Source organism: Saimiri boliviensis, chromosome 6 (assembly GCF_048565385.1).
Source record: "Saimiri boliviensis isolate mSaiBol1 chromosome 6, mSaiBol1.pri, whole genome shotgun sequence".
Lineage (NCBI taxonomy): Eukaryota > Metazoa > Chordata > Mammalia > Primates > Cebidae > Saimiri > Saimiri boliviensis.
The window spans coordinates 18,457,639-18,478,973 of NC_133454.1; the positions used below are offsets into that span (position 1 = coordinate 18,457,639).

General features: G+C 41.9%; 1 protein-coding gene across 3 annotated transcripts in view; it reads left to right on the forward strand.

Annotated features, from left to right (window-relative positions):
- RAB30 (RAB30, member RAS oncogene family) overlaps window positions 1-21,335 on the forward strand; it is a 99,981-nt gene that overhangs the window by 70,595 nt on the left and 8,051 nt on the right. For all 3 annotated transcript variants that reach the window (XM_003935050.3, XM_074400387.1, XM_039462303.2), the window contains exons 2-4: window positions 6,645-6,745; window positions 10,417-10,500; window positions 16,053-16,236. In XM_003935050.3, the coding sequence (XP_003935099.1) occupies window positions 6,653-6,745; window positions 10,417-10,500; window positions 16,053-16,236 (361 nt within the window). In that variant the 5' untranslated portion in view covers window positions 6,645-6,652. The remainder of the gene's footprint in view (window positions 1-6,644; window positions 6,746-10,416; window positions 10,501-16,052; window positions 16,237-21,335) is intronic.

The window sequence follows — 21,335 nt, forward strand, 5'->3', positions numbered from 1 at the left end:
TAAATGAAGTTAGCTGGTCTTCATTATGGGAATTTTCAGAACATTTAAATCTCCAAGATTGGATGATAATATTTAGTATTTCTCAAAGTTATGTTACTTAAAGCTATCCTCTATACTTCTCACTTAGGATCTAGGGTCATAGGAGCAATGTTGAATGAATTTTGAGGGTTTCTGGTAATCGGTTCTATTTGCAGACCATGAGTTCTGATTTTGGGTTTTGGGAAAATAACCATTCTGTAGAAAAAATTTATATGATTCTATAATGTTTTTGTTTTTAAAATTAATAGATTTGTAATAAAATGTACACACAGACATGAGTGTATATAAAGAAAAAGACTAGAAGGATGTATACCAGCATGCTAACTGTAATTAATACCAAGAGAAGGTCTGGGTAGGGAGAGATGATAGATAGTTTTCTTTTCATTTTTGCTTGCCTGTATTTTCTGCAATCAGTATAGATGACTTTTGTCAGATTGGTGGGAAAAACCATTTACATATTTTTAAAAGGAGTACCTTTCCATATGTTATCTTATTTGCCTCTCATGCAACTCAGTGATATAGGTTCTAATATCATCCCTATTTTATGGATAAAGAAACTTTATACACAGTGCTCTTTAACAGACCCAGCCCCTCTTGGCTTCATTGCCTATGCTGCCTCTTTGTTACGAAAAAATAACCACAGTTGCTGTGGTGGGAAGGGCCTTGCTGCCTGTTTACCCGGTCCCTTCATTTACAGACCAAGTCAAGGCCCTGAAAGTGAAAAGGACCTGCCTAAGACACACAGTTTTTTAATAAGGACAAGGCACCAAATTATTTTAGGGGACTGGGGTTGGAGGTATGTCAGAAAGCTGGGGAGAAGATCTGGCCTCTGACTTTCTCTGTCATATTGAGCCCCAAAGAGAAAGAGGAAAAATGCACCAGTGAATACAGGTTTTTTTTTTTAAGGCCACTTATGGATTGATTGATTGATTTGACAGAGCTCTACTGTTACCCAGGCTGGGGTACAGTGGTGTGATCATGGCTCACTGCAACCCTGAACTCCTGGGCTCAAATGATCCTCCTGCCTCAGCCTCCCAAAGTGCTAGGGTAACAGGCATGAGCCTCCATGCTCGATAAAGGCCACTTTTAAAGAGTGGCTTAAATGTTGCCAAATTCATGTTGCTTAGAATGTTTTTCTTTTTCAGCTTTTCATTCTAGATTTCATCTCCTGTATCTTTTTAAAATTCATTTTTTTCATCTTGCTCATCGATTTTTTTTCCAGTTTGAATTTTATCCCTATATCTAATTATTTAGAACTGTTGTGGTGATGATGATACTGGGGATTTTGCCTGCTCGTCTGTGTTCCTGTTTATATTCCCTGTGCCTGGTACTTAGTTACAGGGATGAAAGATGACTGAATTGTGAGAGTCATGCAGTTAAAGTCTGACTTCAGGTCCCAAAAGAGTCCTGGGCTGGACGGCATGGTGAGGAGCAGTGCTTGTGTAATCTGAAATCAGTGTGTGGCCCCATCAATGTGGGTGTGTTGCTTCCAGAGCGGGGAGCTTCTAGAACACTGCAGTTCAAAGGGGCCCAGGGATCATTCAACTGGGCCTCTAGCCCTCATGACAGAGAGACAATGTCAATTACAAGGTAGGGGGTAGCAGCATCCTGTTGCAGGAAGAGCTAGGCTTTGGGGTCAGGTGGATCTAGGTTTGAATCCTGGTCCTGAGACTAACTAGCTGTGTGACTTTAGGATGATATCTCTGTATCGGCTTCCTCTTAGGCAAGTTAGGGATAATAATAAGAGTACTTACATCATAGGATTATGAGGATTAAATGAGCGAGTACATGTAGAATAGTACCCAGGACATAACAAGCACTGAATAAGTGCCAGCTGTTATCATTGTTAACAATAATAGAACACAAAATGCTGCAGTAGTGTTTAGTCAGTAGCATATCTTGTGGCGTATCTTCCCCCCAGATGAGGTATGACTTTTGTTGTTAGTTTAGGGCTGGCTGTAAATGCTTCTGAATGGGTTTCCCCCATTCAGGAGGAAATGCTATCTCATCACATGGGGACTGGTACTGCCTGGGCTGTTATTTTATGGACCAAACAGAAGGGCTTCCTTAAAGAGTAGAAGTTTGCAGATAATCTTGTGATCTTTTCATTCGTTCCTTTAGAAGCAAAATAGTAACTACAACAGATAACCTGGAGTTTACAGTCCAGCTTTAGCCATAGACAGCCTGCATTATTAAAGACCAATATTACTCAGAGTTCCTTTTAAAAAATATCCAACAAGTCTTGGCATAGTGGCTCATACCTGTAATCCCAGCACTTTGGAAGACTGATGCAGAAGGATTGATTCAGGCCAGAAGTTCAAGACAAGCCTGGGCAACATAATGAGACCCTGTCTGTCCAAAAAAAAATTTTGAAATTAGCTGGGCACAGTGGTTTGCATCTGTAATCTGAGATACTTGGGAGGTTGATGCAGGAGGATTGCTTGATCCGTAATCATGCCACTGCACTCTAGCCTGGGCAGTAGAGCAAGGTTTTGTCTCAAAAGAAAGCAAAACAAATAAACAAACAAAAACATTCAACAGCATTAGAGTAATTTCTTATAGAAAGGATTAGTGTCTTAACTTTTATTCTGGGGCTTGCTCTAGGTGGTAACCACATGAAATGTTCACTATGACAAAGCCTCTTTTTCACCTTCTTTTTCTGAAGGTGCATAATTTGGGCACTGTTAACCTCTTTCAGGAGCCCTGTTTCTAAAGCATTTATTTTTGTCATTCTCCTCTGGATTTCCTGCTTTGGTTTTTGACCTCCAGCAAAGATGTAGAAACAAGTGTGTGTCAAACAGTCTAGGCAGAGAAAAAGAATGCAGTACAGTCCTGTGTTTCCTGTTTCTTATGGGCTTATGAAAGCAGGGAGCTGTGGTCCACAGAGCCTCGTGTCTTCCTGCTGTCCTTGTGCCTTTCTGTGAGTTTATTCTTTTTCTTTCTTTCTTTCTTTTTTTTTTTTTTTGAGGAGGAGTTTCGCTCTTGTTACCCAGGCTGGAGTGCAATGGCACGATCTCGGCTCACCGCAACCTCCACCTCCTGGGTTCAGGCAATTCTCCTGCCTCAGCCTCCTGAGTAGCTGGGATTACAGGCGTGCACCACCACGCCCAGCTAATTTTTTGTATTTTTAGTAGAGACGGGGTTTCACCATGTTGACCAGGATGGTCTCGATCTCTTGACCTCGTGATCCACCCGCCTCGGCCTCCCAAAGTGCTGGGATTACAGGCTTGAGCCACCGCGCCCGGCAGTATTCTTTTTCTTTCTAATAGCTTTATTGAATTTTAATTGACATACCATGTCTGTGAGTGTTTATCAGGAGTTTGACTTTGATTATTATTTAAACTCCTACAGGGTGGTGGAGTTTTGTACTTGAAGCCAGAGGGGAAAAGGAAAGGACAGTCACATTAGTTAAGTGCTTGTCCTTCATCATGTAATTCATCCATCTTTTTTGAGCTGTTGCTCTGAGCCAGCATTGTGAAAGGCACCTGGGTAGTGGTTCAAGGACATGAATACAGGAGCCAGGTTAACTGGGTGTGAATCTCAGCTCCACTGGTTATCAGCCATGGGACCTTATGACTGCTTATTTAAATTCTCTTGTGTCTCAGCACCCACCTCCACCAAGTCGGGATACACATAGTATAGCATCCCTCTTATAGAGTCGTTTTGAGGATTAAATGAATAATATAGAATGAGATGATGATGATGATGGGGAGGGGTGAGGATCTGGACTGAACCAGACACCTCATTGCCCTCATGAGTGTGCATGGGTGTAGGGCTGAGGTGCTGAGGGATGGGGCCGGAGTGTGAGATATGTGAGTAACTAATTACAGGTAATATACTGAGTTTACAGAGGAGAGGAGGAGGGCATTGTGGGAGCCTAGAGCAGGGAAGCCCAGGCCCCTCGTAGTCAGAGGAGCAGACTGGAGGAAGTCATGTTGAAGTTGAGATCTAGAGGAGGTTGAAGTTGAGATCTTAGGGTGGTGGGGGAGGGTGTGAGGGTCAGTCGTGTTCTGTGTTCTGTGCAGACAGAACAATATATGTGAAGGTATGAGGAGAAAAGCAGGGCCATGGTGTTTAAGCAACTGTGGATTGTGAGGAGAGTGGTAGGAGACAGAGCTGGCAATGACAGCAGGAACCAGATCATGGAAAACTTGAAAATCATTTTAAGGAGTTTAGGTGACAGAGAACCAGGGACTGTCCTTAGGGGCTCCCATTCTTTCACGCATCACAATTCTGCGGTATAGGTGTTATTAGCCTCATTTTGGTGATGGGGAAGCTGAGGCTTTGAAAAATTGTCATATGCCCAAAGTCACAGGCTTAGAAGGTCAGTGTAGCCAGGATTTGAACCTCGGTCTCTCTGGCTGCATTTGTTATGATACCATATGCCTTTGGAACATGAAGTCTGCCTCTTAGCTTTATGATTTCAGGTCACCCTCTTAATATCCTTTAATCTCAGTTCACTAACCTATAAAATAGATAATATGTTAGTAAGTATAAACCTTACAAACTTGTAGAAACAAATTGAAATATATATAAAAGGCCAAGTATAGTGCTACCACTGCTTATGGACCCAGATTCTTACACAGAGAAATGTTTTTCCTTCACAGTCCCAGTGAACTGGGATGGAACCCCATGAACTGCCACCTACATGTTGGCTTGGTGGTCAGTCATTTTTCCAAGGATTAATTGAAATCTACACAGACATCATCTTTGCACACAGGGAATTTACTCCCCTGGCTACTGGACAGGTTCCGCTGCTTGGGCTCTCCTCTCTACCCTGCAAGCCTGCAGGCATTTGAGTCTGCTGGTAGGAGTGACCCTGAGGCTTCCCTACGCTTCCAAGCAGGCTTCCCCTTCTCGTTCCCTAATTGCTGGTTTCCTTTCTCTCCAGAGTCTGCTGGGCCTGTTCTGCCTACACTTTATGAAAAGAGCTCCACCATGGGCTCAAAGCATTATTTAAATTTTCACATGTTGGTCTTGAGGGCAGACATTGTCTATTCTCTGTATTTCTTTCTTTCTTTTTTTTTTTGAGACGGAGTTTCGCTCTTGTTACCCAATGGCGTGATCTCGGCTCACTGTAACATCCGCCTCCTGGATTCAGGCAATTCCCCTGCCTCAGCCTCCTGAGGAGCTGGGACGACAGGCATGCGCCACCATGCCCAGCTAATTTTTTGTATTTTTAGTAGAGACGGGATTTCACCATGTTGACCAGGATGGTCTCGATCTCTTGACCTCATGATCCACCCGCCTCGGCCTCGCAAAGTGCTGGGATTACAGGCATGAGCCACCGTGCCCGGCCCCTTCTCTGTATTTCTTACGGTGATAGCAGAGTACTATAATAGGCACCCAGTAGATTACAATTGCTTTTACCAGGATAGGGCTTTATGGGTATCAGTCTCGCTCTGTCACCAGGCTGGAGTGCAGTGGTGTGATCTCCCAGCTCACTGAAACCTCCACTACCCAGACTCAAACAATTCTTGTGCCTCAGCCTCCTGAGTAGCTGGGATTACAGGCATGTGCCACCGCATGTGAGTAATTTTTGTATAAGGTTCTTTTGTAAGTTTTTTAAAATCTTCATAGCAGGACACTGAAGTAGACAGGGCATTCTTTTAGTATGCCCTTTTAGTCATCGTCTTTTTAGTGCAGTTGGAAAAACTAAAGCCTACACATAAGCAACATGCCGATTAATTTTTTCTTTTCATAGGATAGACATTTACAAATAACTGTCTTAGGGGCAAGGAAATAGAGCTGAGAGGCATAATCCTATCCCTTAAGGATGAGGCAGATATTTGAACAAACAATTGTATACAGCAAGTGAAGTTTTAGGACAGAGGAATGGTCAAAGTGTTGGACTTTATTTGGCAAAGATCAGTGAAAGATTCAAAGAGAAAGAGATGCCGGCATTGGACCTTCGAAGACTTCAAGACTCAGGAGTGGAAGGGGAGGCATCCCAGGCAGAAGAAATGGCACATAGCAAAGCCCAGAGGAGGGAACAGACAGGCACTTTGGGAGGCCCTGTAGCATCAGCATAGCTGGCAGGAGATGTGTAGGAGGTAGAGGGGAAAGGTGGCTATGACTGCCATTGGTAAGTCCCTAAGACTTCCAGAGGCAGGAGACTAATAGGGCCATCCATAGCTCCTTCCTCTTCATTCTCCTTTATTCAGCCTCCTAGTCACTAGCCCGTCTTCCCAGAGTCATACTCATTCTATAAACTTTCTTTTAGCTCTGGATGGGCTCGCTGTTGTCCTTGCTTCTTTGCACCCCAGCTTGCCTACACATAGTTTTGTAATCTCCTTTCCATGCTAAAAGAAAACAGATTTATCACAGGAGGAACCTGAGACATGACAGCTTGGAGGAATAAAGGTTACCAGGTGAAAGGACATCTGCGTCATTTAGTCTCTGTGGCATGAGGTAGCTGAGAAGGAATAAAGTCCGTCTGTGACCAAACACCTTTGTTTCTCACTGGCAGGGTCACCAGAGGGGACCTTTAAATTGCTCTTTAAATGAGTCAGACCTGTTCCCCAGGAGACAAAGCTGGTGCAGCTGGAGCTGTGTGGGCGAGTCTGTCTGGACCCCTCTCACTTTTGCCTGTGTTTGCCTTCCAGCTGTGTAAATGAGTATGGAAGATTATGATTTCCTGTTCAAAATTGTTTTAATTGGCAACGCTGGTGTGGGGAAGACGTGCCTCGTCCGAAGATTCACTCAGGTAAGGGAACCAGGAAGACCGGGGTTGGGTTTCTCAGTCTAGCCTGAGGGACTGGGGCAATCGTCAAGATGGATGGCCAGTCCCAATGCCAGTATCTTAGCCACGAGTTCCTAATTCACCCTTTGAAAGCTGCATCTGCTTTGCAGCCTGGACAAGGGGTTTTAAAACCTCAAGAGAGCATGGCCCTAGGGATCTCCACCAACCCTCCCACACCTCTTCTTGCTTCCTTTAATAACAGAGGCACGTGGTTTTGCTGTCAGTGTACAGTATCAAAACTAAATCGTTAGATAAAAGTAAGTTACTAGTTAATAATCCCCAGGTGGAAACAAATGAATCTGGACATCAAACTGAACCTAAATATTAAATTTTTAAAAACTCTAATACAGATTAAACCAATCCAACTCTCTGCCTGTGCCCCCTTGCATCCTCCCAGGAACCTTGAGTGAATCATTTTCATTTAGAACCAAATAGGCCAATTTTCTAAATCTCTTCAGTGGGAATGAAATGAGAATAGTGAAGAATTATTTGAACTGAATTGAGTGGTCCCTCTGGATTGAATTCTTATCATAAGATCAAAGTACAAGTTCCCTTTTGGACTGCCCTTTTGAGAATCACTGGTGGAGAATATATACTGCTTTTATATAGAAACGAGTGAGAAATCATTCCAAAGTTGACCTTTTTTGTATGTTTTCCCCTGAAAAATGTGAATGGTACCGTTTTTAGGACCATTACGTACGTATCTTGAATTTTCATAAAGTACTTGTTCAGCAAGTTGGGACTGGCTCCTCTACCTAAGGCATAGCATAGCCTGGTTCTGTGGAAAGAACACTGGCTTGGGAGTTGAGACATGGGTCTTAGTCCTGGTTCTGGCCCTGGCTTGCTCTGTGAGACCGGGCAAGATACTTCCCTTTCCTGGGACTCCCTGTTGCACATTAGGAGCTGGGTGAGCTCCAAGGCCCCTTCCAGCTTTGACAGTCTGTGGTTTTGTGGAAAATGAGAGAGGCAGATTGAATAACAAACAGCTATAGGGCCCAGAGTCACTTTGGAAATGTCAGGGTTTTTCCCTGATGCATGAACACAGAATAGAACCCATGCTTCTTACTAAGCCTCGGCCTCGAAATCAAAAGTAACAAGCTAATAGGCATCTGGGCTCAGTCAGCCGCCTTGGAGATATATTGGAAACTCCAACTGGGTTATACTTCTACCTAACATTAGTAATATTTTCTGCTTTTGACAAAAGGATAAGACTGCAGGGCTGTAGCGAAGTTTTCAGTTTCTTTATCAAAAGTTTGCTTGACCTTGTCTTAGTATTAAATGGTCACTTAGAGATTATTCATCCTACCTCCATTATTCAACCTACCTCTCTCACTTTCTAGATGAAAAGCTCAGATCTAGAGGGCCTAAATGCCTTGCTTAGGATTTCATATTGTGAGATTAGATAAAGTGGCAAGGCTAGGACTGGAACCTGGATTCCAGATTTTCAGCCCAATAATATCTGTCTCCTATACATTCTAACTTCTGAGACCATTCTCTTTAAAAGCACAAACTTGGCCTGGTGCGGTGGCTCACGCCTGTAATCCCAGCACTTTGGGAGGCCGAGGTGGGTGGATCACGAGGTCAAGAGATCGAGCCCATCCTGGTCAACGTGGTGAAACCCTGTCTCTACTAAAAATATGCAAAAATTAGCTGGGCATGGTGGCACACGCCTGTGGTCCCAGCTACTTGGAGGCTGAGGCGGAAGAATTGCTTGAACCCAGGAGGCGGAGGTTGCAGTGAGCCAAGATTGTGCCACTGCACTCCAGCCTGGCGACAGAGCAAGACTCCATCTCACAAACTCTGTCATTAGATATGAAAATGTCTCTATTTTCAATAGTAATTTTTGCCAGTAAGCACATTTTTCTTCTTTCTTATTTGTCTTTTGTGTCTACATTTTACCCCTCCTATCCCCTCATCTCTACCATAAACTCTTATTTCAGAGGCAGAATTATGTTTGTTTTTGTTATTTAGCAGACAGTTAAAATGAATTGGCTGTTTTTTAGGCACAAGGGTTTGGGGAAGGGAAGAATTTGTTTAATTTTTTGGCATTTGTTGAGCTGCAAAACATCTGGAGCTATAAACTTGAAGCTTGGCAGCTTTTGTATCTGAGCCAAGCCGAAACAGAAGAAAATTGATTCAATATTTGAAAGTAAAGTTATGAATGTTTATGTTTACATCTTTTGCAGACATGCAGTAGAACATTTTCTTTTGGTTTGAAGTTCAATCTTTTAAGCTAAAACTTTAATTAAAGAACTCTTAATTAAAGGTGTCTGAGTCATAGTTGCCAGAACTAATAAAGTCCATTTTACTTTAATTTCTGGAGAAATTGGGTAAAGAGTTTGTTTTTTTTTTTTTTTTTTTTTTTTTGAGACGGAGTTTCGCTCTTGTTACCCAGGCTGGAGTGCAATGGCGTGATCTCGGCTCACCGCAACCTCCGCGTCCTGGGTTCAGGCAATTCTCCTGCCTCAGCCTCCTGAGTAGCTGGGATTACAGGCACGCGCCACCACGCCCAGCTAATTTTCTGTATTTTTAGTAGAGACGGGGTTTCACTATGTTGACCAGGATGGTCTCGATCTCTTGACCTTGTGATCCACCCGCCTTGGCCTCCCAAAGTGCTGGGATTACAGGCATGAGCCACCGCGCCCAGCGAAGCGTTCTTTTTTGATAGAATTTCTTGCTACCCCCAACTCTCTCCCTAAGCTTGTGGGAAACAATTATGTAACAGTAAATTGCATAAAGTATACTTGTGACTTTGTTAAAATCCCATCTTTCTGGTTAAGTTTCCAATTTGAAGTAAAGCATTTTGTTTATTTGGTTTAAAATGGCTTACATCAGCCTCAAACTCATTGAATTTGAGGCCCAGAGAGGGCGAGTGGTTTGTCCTAGGTTACACAGAGATCCTAAGGCTGCTGCCTCCTGGTTTAGCACTGTTTCTACCTCACCGTCTCCTTGATGACTTAATTTTCTTAGATTATCTTCCCAGTGTCATTGGCTTTGATCCCATGTAATTATATATGCATGGTACATTGCACTGAGGAAAACAGTGATTACCCTGAGGCAAAGAAAAATTCAGAAGCTTCAGGAGATCCAAAAAGATGGATCCCAAAACTGTCTTATTCCTGCCTCTCATGCTGAGTTCTTACTTGTTTTTTCATATTGCTGCCCACTCCTGCAGCTGTCCGTGCTCAAAACTGATAACTAGTTTTAAGTATCCTTGATTTTACCTCTTAGAAAGAACCTGTTTGCCCCCACCCTTCCAATTCTGATCTCATCCCTGTGATTGCATGCCCTTCTTATCCTCATGTCCGATTTTTGTTTCATTCTTAAAATCACGTTCCCCTGCCCTTTCTCAATTTTCTCCTTCACCTGTCTTTCTCTCTTTTTCCCTGTCTCCCTATCTCTTTCCTCTTCTTTCACCATTTTCCTCTCCCACTTTCTCCCTCCTTTCTCTTTCCCTCAAGACATACATACAGAATTGCACAGGACTCCCTTGATGGGAGCCAGAGTTATCTTTTCTCCCAGTTAACTCAGCTGAAGGAAGGACCTAGTGATGGGTGGTGCTGGGGAAGAGGAGAAAGAATTTCATTTAATTAAAGTGTTTGCTTAGCTGTTCTTTTCTGTTATTTCTTCTTCAGGGTCTTTTCCCCCCAGGTCAAGGAGCCACAATTGGAGTAGATTTTATGATTAAGACAGTGGAGATTAATGGTGAAAAAGTGAAGGTAAGGTGCTGAATATTCACTAAGGTGGTCGTGTGCCGTGTGAGAGGTTAGGGAAAGTAGTGCTTTCATAACATTTATTAAATCTCCTAATTGAAACCCACATTGAAACAATGCACTAAACCATAATAGCTTATTTTCAAACAGTTCTTCTAGTCTTTTTTATGGGGGAAGGAAAGAATTTTGGATGATGTATATACAGATTAGAAGACAGAGAATGGCTAAGGCAAGTTTATCCTGTCTCCTGCCATGTCATAAGTGACATAAAGACAAGGAAGAAATTTCTTTTTGGATTTCTTGAGCTTGCCCAGTAAGCAGGTGCTGCCTCCTCTAAATTGCAGCCCCACGAAAGAGCCTCCTGATTTCTACGTTTCACTATGGGTCATTTCGTTATGAATCACTTATTTAAATGATCCCGTCTCCTATTATATTCTCTCTCTCTCTCTCTCTTTTTTTTTTTTTCATATTCTTATCTCTAAAAAGGAAAGACACTAAATGAGGGATACAGAAAAGGATACCTGCTCTCTACCCCCTGCTTCCTGCCCTTCCAGCCGTTGCGGCTTCTGGATGGTTTGGTACCTGGAAGTGTGGTGTGTTCAGGAACAGGAGAAAGGAGAGGAAGTTTATTGAGTATCTGGAAGGAAAGGGAAAGAAAAGGAAGGAAGGAAGGAAGGTGGGGGAGGGAGGGAAGGAAAAGAAGGATAGGGAGGATAGCACATCAGCAGCACAATGAAAACTGGCATTTTAGAGTTCTATTTTGATTCCCAACCTAAGCATCCTATGTTGAGTCCATTTGTTTGCATCCGTCTCCCATACGTGCATACTCTCCTTCCTTTGAGTGCCTTGGGAAGAGCAGAGAAGCTCCATAATGCTCTTCAGCATTTTCTAGATACTTGCCATCACAGAGAAGTGTTCAGGAGGAGGCCCTTCAGTCAGGGCCAGAAGCTCTCTCAGTGTCTCTTCCAGCTGTGACTCCTTAAAATAGCTCCTACTGCAGAGACATCCACACCAAATACAGCAGTAAATGGGGAGCAGGAATGCTGGAAGATAAAAGCAGGGTATTAAATCCACGTAAATGCTAACTAGAAAGTGAAGAAAAATAGTGTGGTGGGGTGGAGAGAAGGAGCCAGGCTGTGGGGACAGGAAGGAGTGTGTGCTCAGGAAGCACTGAGGGGAAGCATCTTTTGTAGTGTTCTGTCATCCTAGTGGAGGGGAGTTAGTTACCCAAGAAGTTGGGTAAAGATAACTACTGTTTCATGCCTTTTACTTCCAGATGTTTTGGTTTTCCATTCGTTTGTGTGTGTGTGTGTGTGTGTGTGTGTGTGTGTGTGTGTGTGAGAGAGAGAGAGAGAGAGAGAGAGTTCATTTATTTTATCAGAAATAGTGCCTACTACCTTCCGGGCACTGGCCATAAATAAGGGTGAATAAGGAATGGTCCCTGCTGTTAAAGAACAGGCTTATTTTTCTTTCCTGAATTCCCAGGCATAGATATTCCATTTATTCTACTTTCTGCAAACCTTATTTTAAAGTGCTTAGTGCTTATTACATTCTGCAAAAATTGATCTTTTTATAACATCTGACTCCACCATAAGGCCACAGGCTCCCCAAGAGCAAGGTTTGCGTCTTACTTATATTTGTATTCATAGCACACTTTCTGTCTCCAGTACCTCTTCGGGCTTCTAGAACTTTATCTATAAAAAGTAACACTTCTCGGGAGGCTGAGGCAGGAGAATTGCCTGAACGCAGGAGGTGGAGGTTGCGGTGAGCCAAGATCACGCCATTGCACTCCAGCCTGGGTAACAAGAGTGAAACTCCGTCTCAAAAAAAAAAAAAAAAAAAAAGTGACACTTGGCTTATCTCCCAAATCCAGTCCAAATCCACTTGCCTGTGATTCTTTCAAGCCCAATATATAAAATAAAGCTACAGAATGGCCCTCTTCAACCATATTGATTTAAGGGCCTCATGAACATGTAGGCATATGAGGAAGAACTTATTTAATCCTTTCTTAGAAAAGGGAAAAACTGCACAGTTGTTTTCTTATTGTCATTCTTTTTTTTTGAGACGGAGTCTTGCTCTCTTGCCTAGGCTGGAGTGCAGTGGTGCAATCGCAGCTCACTGCAGCTTTGACCTCCTAGGCTCAAGTGATCCTCTCACCTCAGCCTCCCAAGTAGCTGGGACTACAGGTGTGTGCCACCACACTCAGCTATTTATTTTTATTTTTTGTAGAGATGGAGTCTCACTATGTTGCCATGTTGATCACTCCTGGGCTCAAGTAATCCTTCTGCCTTGGTCTAGAGTAATAAGCAAAACTCTAAACTCAGGTTAAACCATTTTAACCTTAGGATGTTAATCATAATAGAAATAGAAGATTTGTTGTCCTTCTCTCCAATCAGATTTATGTTCATAGATAGGAGTCAGGAAAGTATACATTTGTTTCTTTAATCATCTGTCCATCCATTCATTCTTCCATCCTGTATTGTAGTAAATGTTTTGTGCCAAGCACTGTGGTAGTAAAGCATCACTGCCCCTTAGGAACTTACTAACATCTAGCTCCATCTGTGAAATCTTCTTTACTACCCTACTAATCTGTTGAACAAAATTGATAAATTCCTCCCTTGTGATTCCACCATCCTTTGTTCATTTAGTTAGCCGTCGTTCAACTGTTTCTACCCCATACTATGTACTATGCTAGGAAGGTACTGGGGGTATAAGGTCAAATAGAAGACAGCCTTTGCTCTCAAAGAACTCAGTAGTAGAGTAGTAAGCCAATGATTGCAATACATTATTGTGACGGCGAGGCAGTGGAGGTTAAGTAGTGGTGTGAAGAAGAGAGTAGACAAACATTGTAGCCCCATGCTAGAGGCGAGAGTGGTTAGAAAGCCCATGGCTGCAGTACTGAAAACATTGACAGGCATGAGACTAACAGCCAGGGACACTTTCTTCCTTTTTAATAGAACGTCTTATATTCTACTATAGTTAATTAACTGTGTGTTTCCTTCCTATAGCCTGTGAGCTTTTTGAAATTAGGGATGATTTTATTCATCTTTATATCCTCCCTGCGTTTTATTCATCTTTTTATACTCCCTGTGCCTAGCACAGTGCCTTGCATATATTAATGTCCTATACATGCTGAAACGCGCAAATGAATTGCAGAGAATGGCAAAACCAAGCTGAGTAACGACGGCAGTAGAATATGAATATCCTCAGTAATCAACTGTTAGGTAGAAACAGCCGTCCCCTATGAGAAGGCAACATATCTTGTCACGGTCACATGATCACTGTTCTAAAAAATATTTCAGTGGCTTTAACCCTCAAAGTGGTTCTCGAGATGTGAGAACACACTGATTTCTAATGCCGAACAGTACCTAAATCGCAATCACAAGTGTTTTAGGGGCTCAGTGCAGCTTTCAAACAATAGTCCGTTATGCTAAGACACAACCTGGCAGCCAGGAACCGTGTCCCTAGGTTTGAGGCAGAGAATAGAAATCACCTTTGTCCCGGCAAAAACCATAACATCTGTATGGTGGCCTTTAGCATACACAGGCTTTCATGTGTATCATCAAAGAGCAGCTGCAACTTCAGATCAAGGAGAGCCTTTGTGTGCTGCTGATTCATGGCAGGGACTACGGGTCACTCAGCAGTCTCTTTAGCTAAGCTGTTATGAGCAGAGGGTGACACCAACAGATTCCATCCTCTTTGGATACAGATGCACATTTAAATTAGTCTTTGGTGGCAACGGCAGCGTGGGAGCATGGAATGAGTCCTCAACTGGAAATAGAAGGCCTGGATGCCAAGTCCTAGCTTTGCGAGTAACCAGTTAGTTAGGAACCAGAGTTTCCATTAATATGGGGAGGTGTATACTTGCCTACCTCACTGGGTTGTTGTAAAGATTAAATGAGACTGCCAATAAATATTTGATCACCTCCTGTTTGTCAGGTGCTCTGTTTGATGAGTAAAATAGACCCTGACATCTCCCTCATGAAGCTTTCAGTCTAGTGGGAAAGACGGCTATGAAACAAATTACAAATTTTACAAATAAATGATTCAGGCATGTCAGATGCCACGAGGGACAATGACAGGATGTATTGCAAGAGAGACTGTGTGAGATGGGGGGTGGGGAACCTAGCCCAATCTGAAGATTCTGGAATGCCTTCCTGAGGAAGCAGCTTTACGTCCCTGAACATGACTACACCTGATACCTGCAAAATTTGTGCAATTAGAAGGAAAGCTTATTATTTTTGTTGATGTTCTTATTTCTCGAGGCCTTGTGATTTGTTCTACACTTAGCAGCCTCTCTGAAGAATAGTTGTTTTCAGTAGTTGTCTACTCTGTGCAGGGAAATTCAGGGAGAATTAAGAAGTACTGTCTTCTTCTTCTTTTTTTTTTTTTTTTTTTTTTGAGATGGAGTTTCGCTCTCGTTACCCAGGCTGCAGTGCAATGGTGCGATCTCAGCTCACCGCAACCTCCGCCTCCTGGGTTCAGGCAATTCTCCTGCCTCAGCCTCCTGAGTAGCTGGGATTACAGGCACGCACCACCATGCCCAGCTAATTTTTTGTATTTTTAGTAGAGACGGGGTTTCACCATGTTGACCGGGATGGTCTCGATCTCTTGACCTCGTGATCCACCCGCCTCGGCCTCCCAAAGTGCTGGGATTACAGGCGTGAGCCACCGAGCCCGGCCTAGAAGTACTGTCTTCTTCTTTGTTATTATAATTATTAGTTATTAGGGCTTAGAACTGGTAGACAACTGCAGAAACAGTGAACCTTTAGCAGGTTGTGTGTTAGTAACCACTTTTTGTAAAGAAATTATCAAAGCCCAAAGAGATTAAGTAACTTGGCCAAGGTCATAGAGCTTAAGAGACCTGAAGCGAAACTATATTGTCTGCCATGGCATTATTCCGGTTTTCTTTAACAAAGATAATACTTTAATACATTCATTTGAATTTTGAACTGGAGAAGTGATGAGGCTGGATCTCCCTCCAGTTGCTAACTAAATGCCAACAGTCACAGGATAACAGCTTGCCCTGTATCTTGCCTTTTGTAATAAGGCATTGTGGTTAAGAACATGGACTCTGGGACCACAATGCCTGGTTGATTGGTTCTGGGACACACTAGATGCTGAAGAAGTTAATTAATCTCACTGTGCTTCCGTTTCTTCAAGCAAGAAATGGGTATTGTAATAGTATCCACCTCATAGGGTTATTTTGAGGAATAAGTGAGTTACCACAGGTAAAATGCTTAGAATAGAGCTTGGCACACAATAAAGGCTTGATGAATTTTATGTTTTTCTTTTTTAAGAATAAAAAGGAAACTCTTAACAAAGAAAAAACAAAACAAAATAAGCCCCTCTCCCTAACCAGAAACACATCCAACAATTTTTTTTTTTTTAATTTTAAGGGCTTTAAAATTTTTTTTTTTATTTTAGGGTAGAAAATAACCATGAAATTATTTGGGTAAAGGTGTTCCCATTTCCAAACTAAAACAAGGCAGAGCGTTTTTTCTTTTTTTCTCCAACCTGATCCTTCTCTACCTGATTCTTCTCTTATGCCTTTATAGCTACAGATCTGGGACACAGCAGGTCAAGAGAGATTTCGGTCCATCACCCAGAGTTATTACCGAAGCGCCAATGCCTTGATCCTCACTTATGACATCACCTGTGAGGAATCCTTCCGTTGCCTTCCTGAGTGGCTGCGGGAGATAGAACAATATGCCAGCAACAAGGTCATCACTGTGTTAGTGGGTAAGTAAGGGCGAAAGAGGAGGGAAATTGATTTGTGGGCATCAGAGGATTTATAATCACATAAAGCTCATACGTTGGTACCTTCCAAGAATATTAGTCCTTAGCTAATAGTTCATGCAGTCAACCTTCAGTTCTTCTGTAATTGAAGAGAAAATGAAATAGGTCCTTTCCCATGGTGACGGTTTAGAAAAATAAAGTAGAAAACATTGCTGATTGATTTTTCTATCAACGTAGGCTCTAGGGAAGAAGTTGGATGGCCATGAAAGTTATGTGAGCTGCTAAAAATTTAAAAAGTCTAATTACACGATGACAGAAAGGGCTGTTCTAGAAGAAAACTATCTTTTAAGTTGATAAGGAATTCATTATTGAAGCAATTGTTTATTGCCTAAAAAATGGATTTTGGTTATTCTTCCCTCCTAACATTTAGCCTTCCTAACATTTAGACTGATTTGAGAAATTCTGTGTTTCACAAAGAATCCAGTAAGGGAAATGCTGTGGTTTGTTTCATGTTGTAGGAGAATAAAACCTCTAGTATGAGGGAAAGCATAAAACAACCATAGATTTTCTGTGGTGACAGATATACCCATTGAAATGGACCAGATCATTAAACGCTTCTCTATTTGTAGTGAAAAAGTATTAGTAACCATTTGACTGTTAACACATTTTCTTCCTAGAAAGGGATGTTGCTATATAGTCTAGCAATACCTGAATTTTGGAAATTTGAGTAGAGAGCCTTAGAAGCATTGTTAAGTTACAAATTATGGTTAACAATAATAAGCTCAGTAAACACTTTAGTGTTATAATTGGTATATATGTGTCAGGAATGATACTAGGAACTTTTTGTGTCATGATCCCTCATTTACAGATCAGGGACCAGGACTCAAAGAGGTGAAGTTCTTTTCCCAAGGTCACACAGCATGTAAGATCAACTCCAAGCCCTGTATTTGTCCAGCTGTAATAGGTTATGTTATAACAAATTGCTGAACTTCTCCTCAGGCTGCTGGGTGAAGCATCTGTGTTTCTATGAGCTAGTGCTCCCTGTAAAAGCCTCTTGTACAATGGTGAACCTCTGCCATGGAGCATTTGAGCAGTCTGCATTTGTACTTTCTATTTTACAGAAAGCCTTTGGGAACTTGAGTCAAAGTGTTACTACTTGGGATTTTATTTAAGGAAGTTAAGTGAAGATTTGAGGGGAGATAATTAGTTCAATCTGAAAGAGGAATTGGTTTAAAAAAAGTTTTACTATGGAAAATTTCAAACATACACAAAAGTATAGTAAATCCCCTTCTACACATCTCCCAGCTTCCACAGTTAGCAACCCATGACCAATCTTATTTTATCCCTTCGTTAGCAATGCTGTCCACCTTCTCCCTCAGATTATTTTTAAGCAAATCTCAGATGTTGTATTAATTCATGTTTCAGTATCTATGTATATCTCTAATAGATTTTTAAAAAGAAAACCTAACCTCAATGCCAGTTTTACACCTAAAATATCTTTACAATTTTTTAGTAGCCTTAAAAACTTCGTATTCAGATTTCCCTGATTGACTCATGAATTTTTTTTGTTTGTTCAAATCAAGATCCAACTAAGGCCCAGAAGCCAGTCATGGTGGCTCACACCTGTAATTTCAGTGCTTTGGGAAACTGAGACAGGAGGATTGCCTTAGCCCAGCAGTTCAGACCAGCCGGGGCAACATAGTGAGCTTAGCCAGGCATGGTGGTATATACCTGTGGTCCCAACTACTCAGGAAGCTGAGGCAGGAGGATCATATGACCCCAGAAGTTGAAGGCTGCAGTGAGCTATGATGGTACCACTGCTGTCAGGCCTGGGTCACAGAACCAGACACTGTCTCAAAAAAAAAAAAAAAAAAAAAAAGAATGCCAACTGAGGTCCATATGCTGTAATTGATGGCTATGTCTTTTCATTCTTTTTTCTGAAAGTTCACTCCCATTTTTTTTCTCCCTTAGAATTTATTGCTAATGCATTGTTTGTCCTATAGGCTTTACAAGTCTAAATTTTGTTTTATCACCCCTGAGGTATCATTTGACATCACCTCCATCCCTATATTTCTTGCAGATTTGTAATCTACAGGCCTGATGAGAGTCAGGGTTTCTTGGTTTTCGTTTTAGATAAAACACTACATACATCATACTCTGAGGTATAGTTCTCATAGGACAGGCAAGAAGAACGCTTGATTCTTTCTTTTTATTCACCACTTTTCAAGATAGCAAGTTGGTTCTCCAGTATCTTCTAAGAGTAACTGTTGACATCTGTTCATATTTATAATATTATTATAAATTTATAGATTTAAATAAATTTAATGGGCCGGGTGAGATGGCTCACACCTGTAATTTCCGGCACTTTAGGAGGCCAATGCAGGTGGATCACTTGAGGTCAGGAGTTTGAGACCAGCCTGGGTAACATGGTTAAACCCCATTTCTACTAAAATATACAAAAAATTAGCTGGGCATGGTGGCATATGCCTATAATCCCAGCTACTGGGGAGGCTGAGGCAGGAGAATCTCTTGAACCTGGGAGGTGGAGCTTGCAGTTGAGCTAAGATTGTGCCACTGCACTCTAGCCTGGGCAACAGAGCAAGACTCTGCCTCAATAAATAAATAAATAAATTAATTAATTTGATGTATTCCAGTCTCTTGCAATTATTACAACTGATGCAGCCATCGTTCCAACTTTGACAGTGGGAGCTTCTTCAAATGGGCTCCTGAGTCCTTTTTGGCGTGACCACAGGAATGTTGGATAATTTTTTTGTTTTCTGGTATGGCAAGTGTTCCAGCCGCATCTTGTGCACTTCTTACCCCAGACCTTGAATTAGCCCTTTCTTCAACAAGTGCTTTCGTTTCAGTGGGAAGTCACATTTAGAGGCCACAGCCTAGGTGTTAGCAGTCCTCCTGCAATGGGTTGGCCGTTGTTTTCTTTCAGTGGACAGAGCTTGTGTGTATGTGTGCATGAGTGTGGTGTATTCTGTCGTATCCACAAGAGGGTTGTCCTAATAGGTTCTGCTAGCGTTCCGACTCACAAGACTGCTGTAGACCATACGTGACATCATGTTCACTTAAAAGGACACAGGACAGGAAGCACAGCTTAACAGCAGATCAGCATCCGGCATCCCTCTTCAGTGGAAGTAATCCTAGTAGCAGTCCACGTACCTTTCCAGGACCTCCTACCCAGTCCCCAACCCCCAGACAATTCTAGTGTGAGGGAACAAGGCTCATGTCAAACAAATGGAGGATCTGCCTTGGCCTAGCAGCCTAAATACCCCATAGGAGCCTATATTTATTAAAATAACTCCACAATCATAACTCTCAGAGTCTCTTCCAGGGAAGTCACCACATTCAGGGAAGCCCGAAGTTATGGCTTTCCATTAGGTATTTATAAATTCATAGATAGAATTCCCAGGCCAGAAGTAATTTATCAATGAGGTGTCATTTTTACCATAAGCAGCGTTGCCAGGTAATAAAATTGACACATTTTTGTCAAGTTTCCTGGAGAATAAAGGTAGGTAGAAAACTTTTTAAAGATAAAATACATCATGAATTATTCATACTGATACTTCTATTTATAATTCAGGACTGCAGAAATTTTACTTAACCTCATTAATCTTCTATTTCCTTTTTCCTATGCCAAAAGTCCCAGTTACCAATGATACCAGCATAATTACTCATTTGCTTTATCCCATAATATACGGACAGCAACCTCAGAATAATAATACCAACAGTACCACCACCAAGATGATTACCTAGACAGTTCAGGATTTTGCCTTCAATTCTTTTTGTCCTTAGGCTGTATACCACTGGGTTAAATTACTGTATCTCAAACACCTTGAAATAATTACTCTGTTGGCCTAGCTTGGTGGCTCATGCCTGTAATTCCATCACTTCTGGAGGCCGACGCAGGTGGATTGCATGAGCTCACAAGCTCAAGACCAGCCTGAACAATGTGGCGAAACCCTGTCTCTGCAAAAAATATTTTTCAAATTAGCTGGACATGGCAGTCCATGTCTGTAGTCCCAGCTACTTAGGAGGCTGAGGTGGGAGGGGATGGCTTGAGCCCAGGAGGCAGAGTTTGCAGCAAGTCAAGATCACACCACTGCACTCCAGCCTGGACAGTAGAGCCAGACCTTGTCTCAGCTAAAAGAAAAAAAGGGTTACACTCTGTGTGGTTATTCCACATATGATGAACATGTTCATTTGTTTAATTTTGCTTTCAGTTTTTAGGGATTGCTTTTTAAATTTAATTTTGAAATTAATTGTGTAATTATAATAAAGCATTTTTAAGTTCCTAAAGTAAAATCTACAAAACAGAGTATATTCAGAGAAGTCTGGTTTTTATTCCTTTCACCTCAACCCTGTTCCTTTCTTAGGTAACCATTTTCTTTTAAATTAAGATGTTGGTTTATTCTTCTATTAAAAGATAAATAAAATATGCATATGATATATGTATTCATATCCTTCCCTTTTTCTTGGATAGACAGTGCATGTTGTATATACTTTTCTCTGCTTTGCTTTTTTTTTTTTTTTTTTTGCTTAACAGTGTATCCCAGTGTTTCCTTTGCATGGCAGTATATAGAAATACTCCTAATTGATTTTTACAACAGCAAATACTCTGTTTTGTGGATGGGCCATAGTATATTCAGTCAGTGCCCTACTGATGGATATTTGGGTGGTCTCCAGTTCCTTGCCATTATGAATGGCACTCATATATTTTTTTTTTTTTTGAGACGGAGTTTCGCTCGTTACCCAGATTGGAGTGCAATGGCGCGATCTCGGCTCACTGCAACCTCCGCCTCCTGGGTTCAGGCAACTCTCCTGCCTCAGCCTCCTGAGTAGCTGGGATTACAGGCACGCACCACCATGCCCAGCTAATGTTTTGTATTTTTAGTAGAGACAGGGTTTCACCATGTTGACCAGGATGGTCTCTATCTTTTGACCTCGTGATCCACCCGCCTCGGCCTCCCAAAGTGCTGGGATTACAGGCTTGAGCCACCGCGCCCGGCGGCACTCATATTTTAAAGTAAACATTTTGGTAATCACAGTGACATTTGCTTTGCTTTACTTGCCCATCTGTCTGGTTTGAGTTC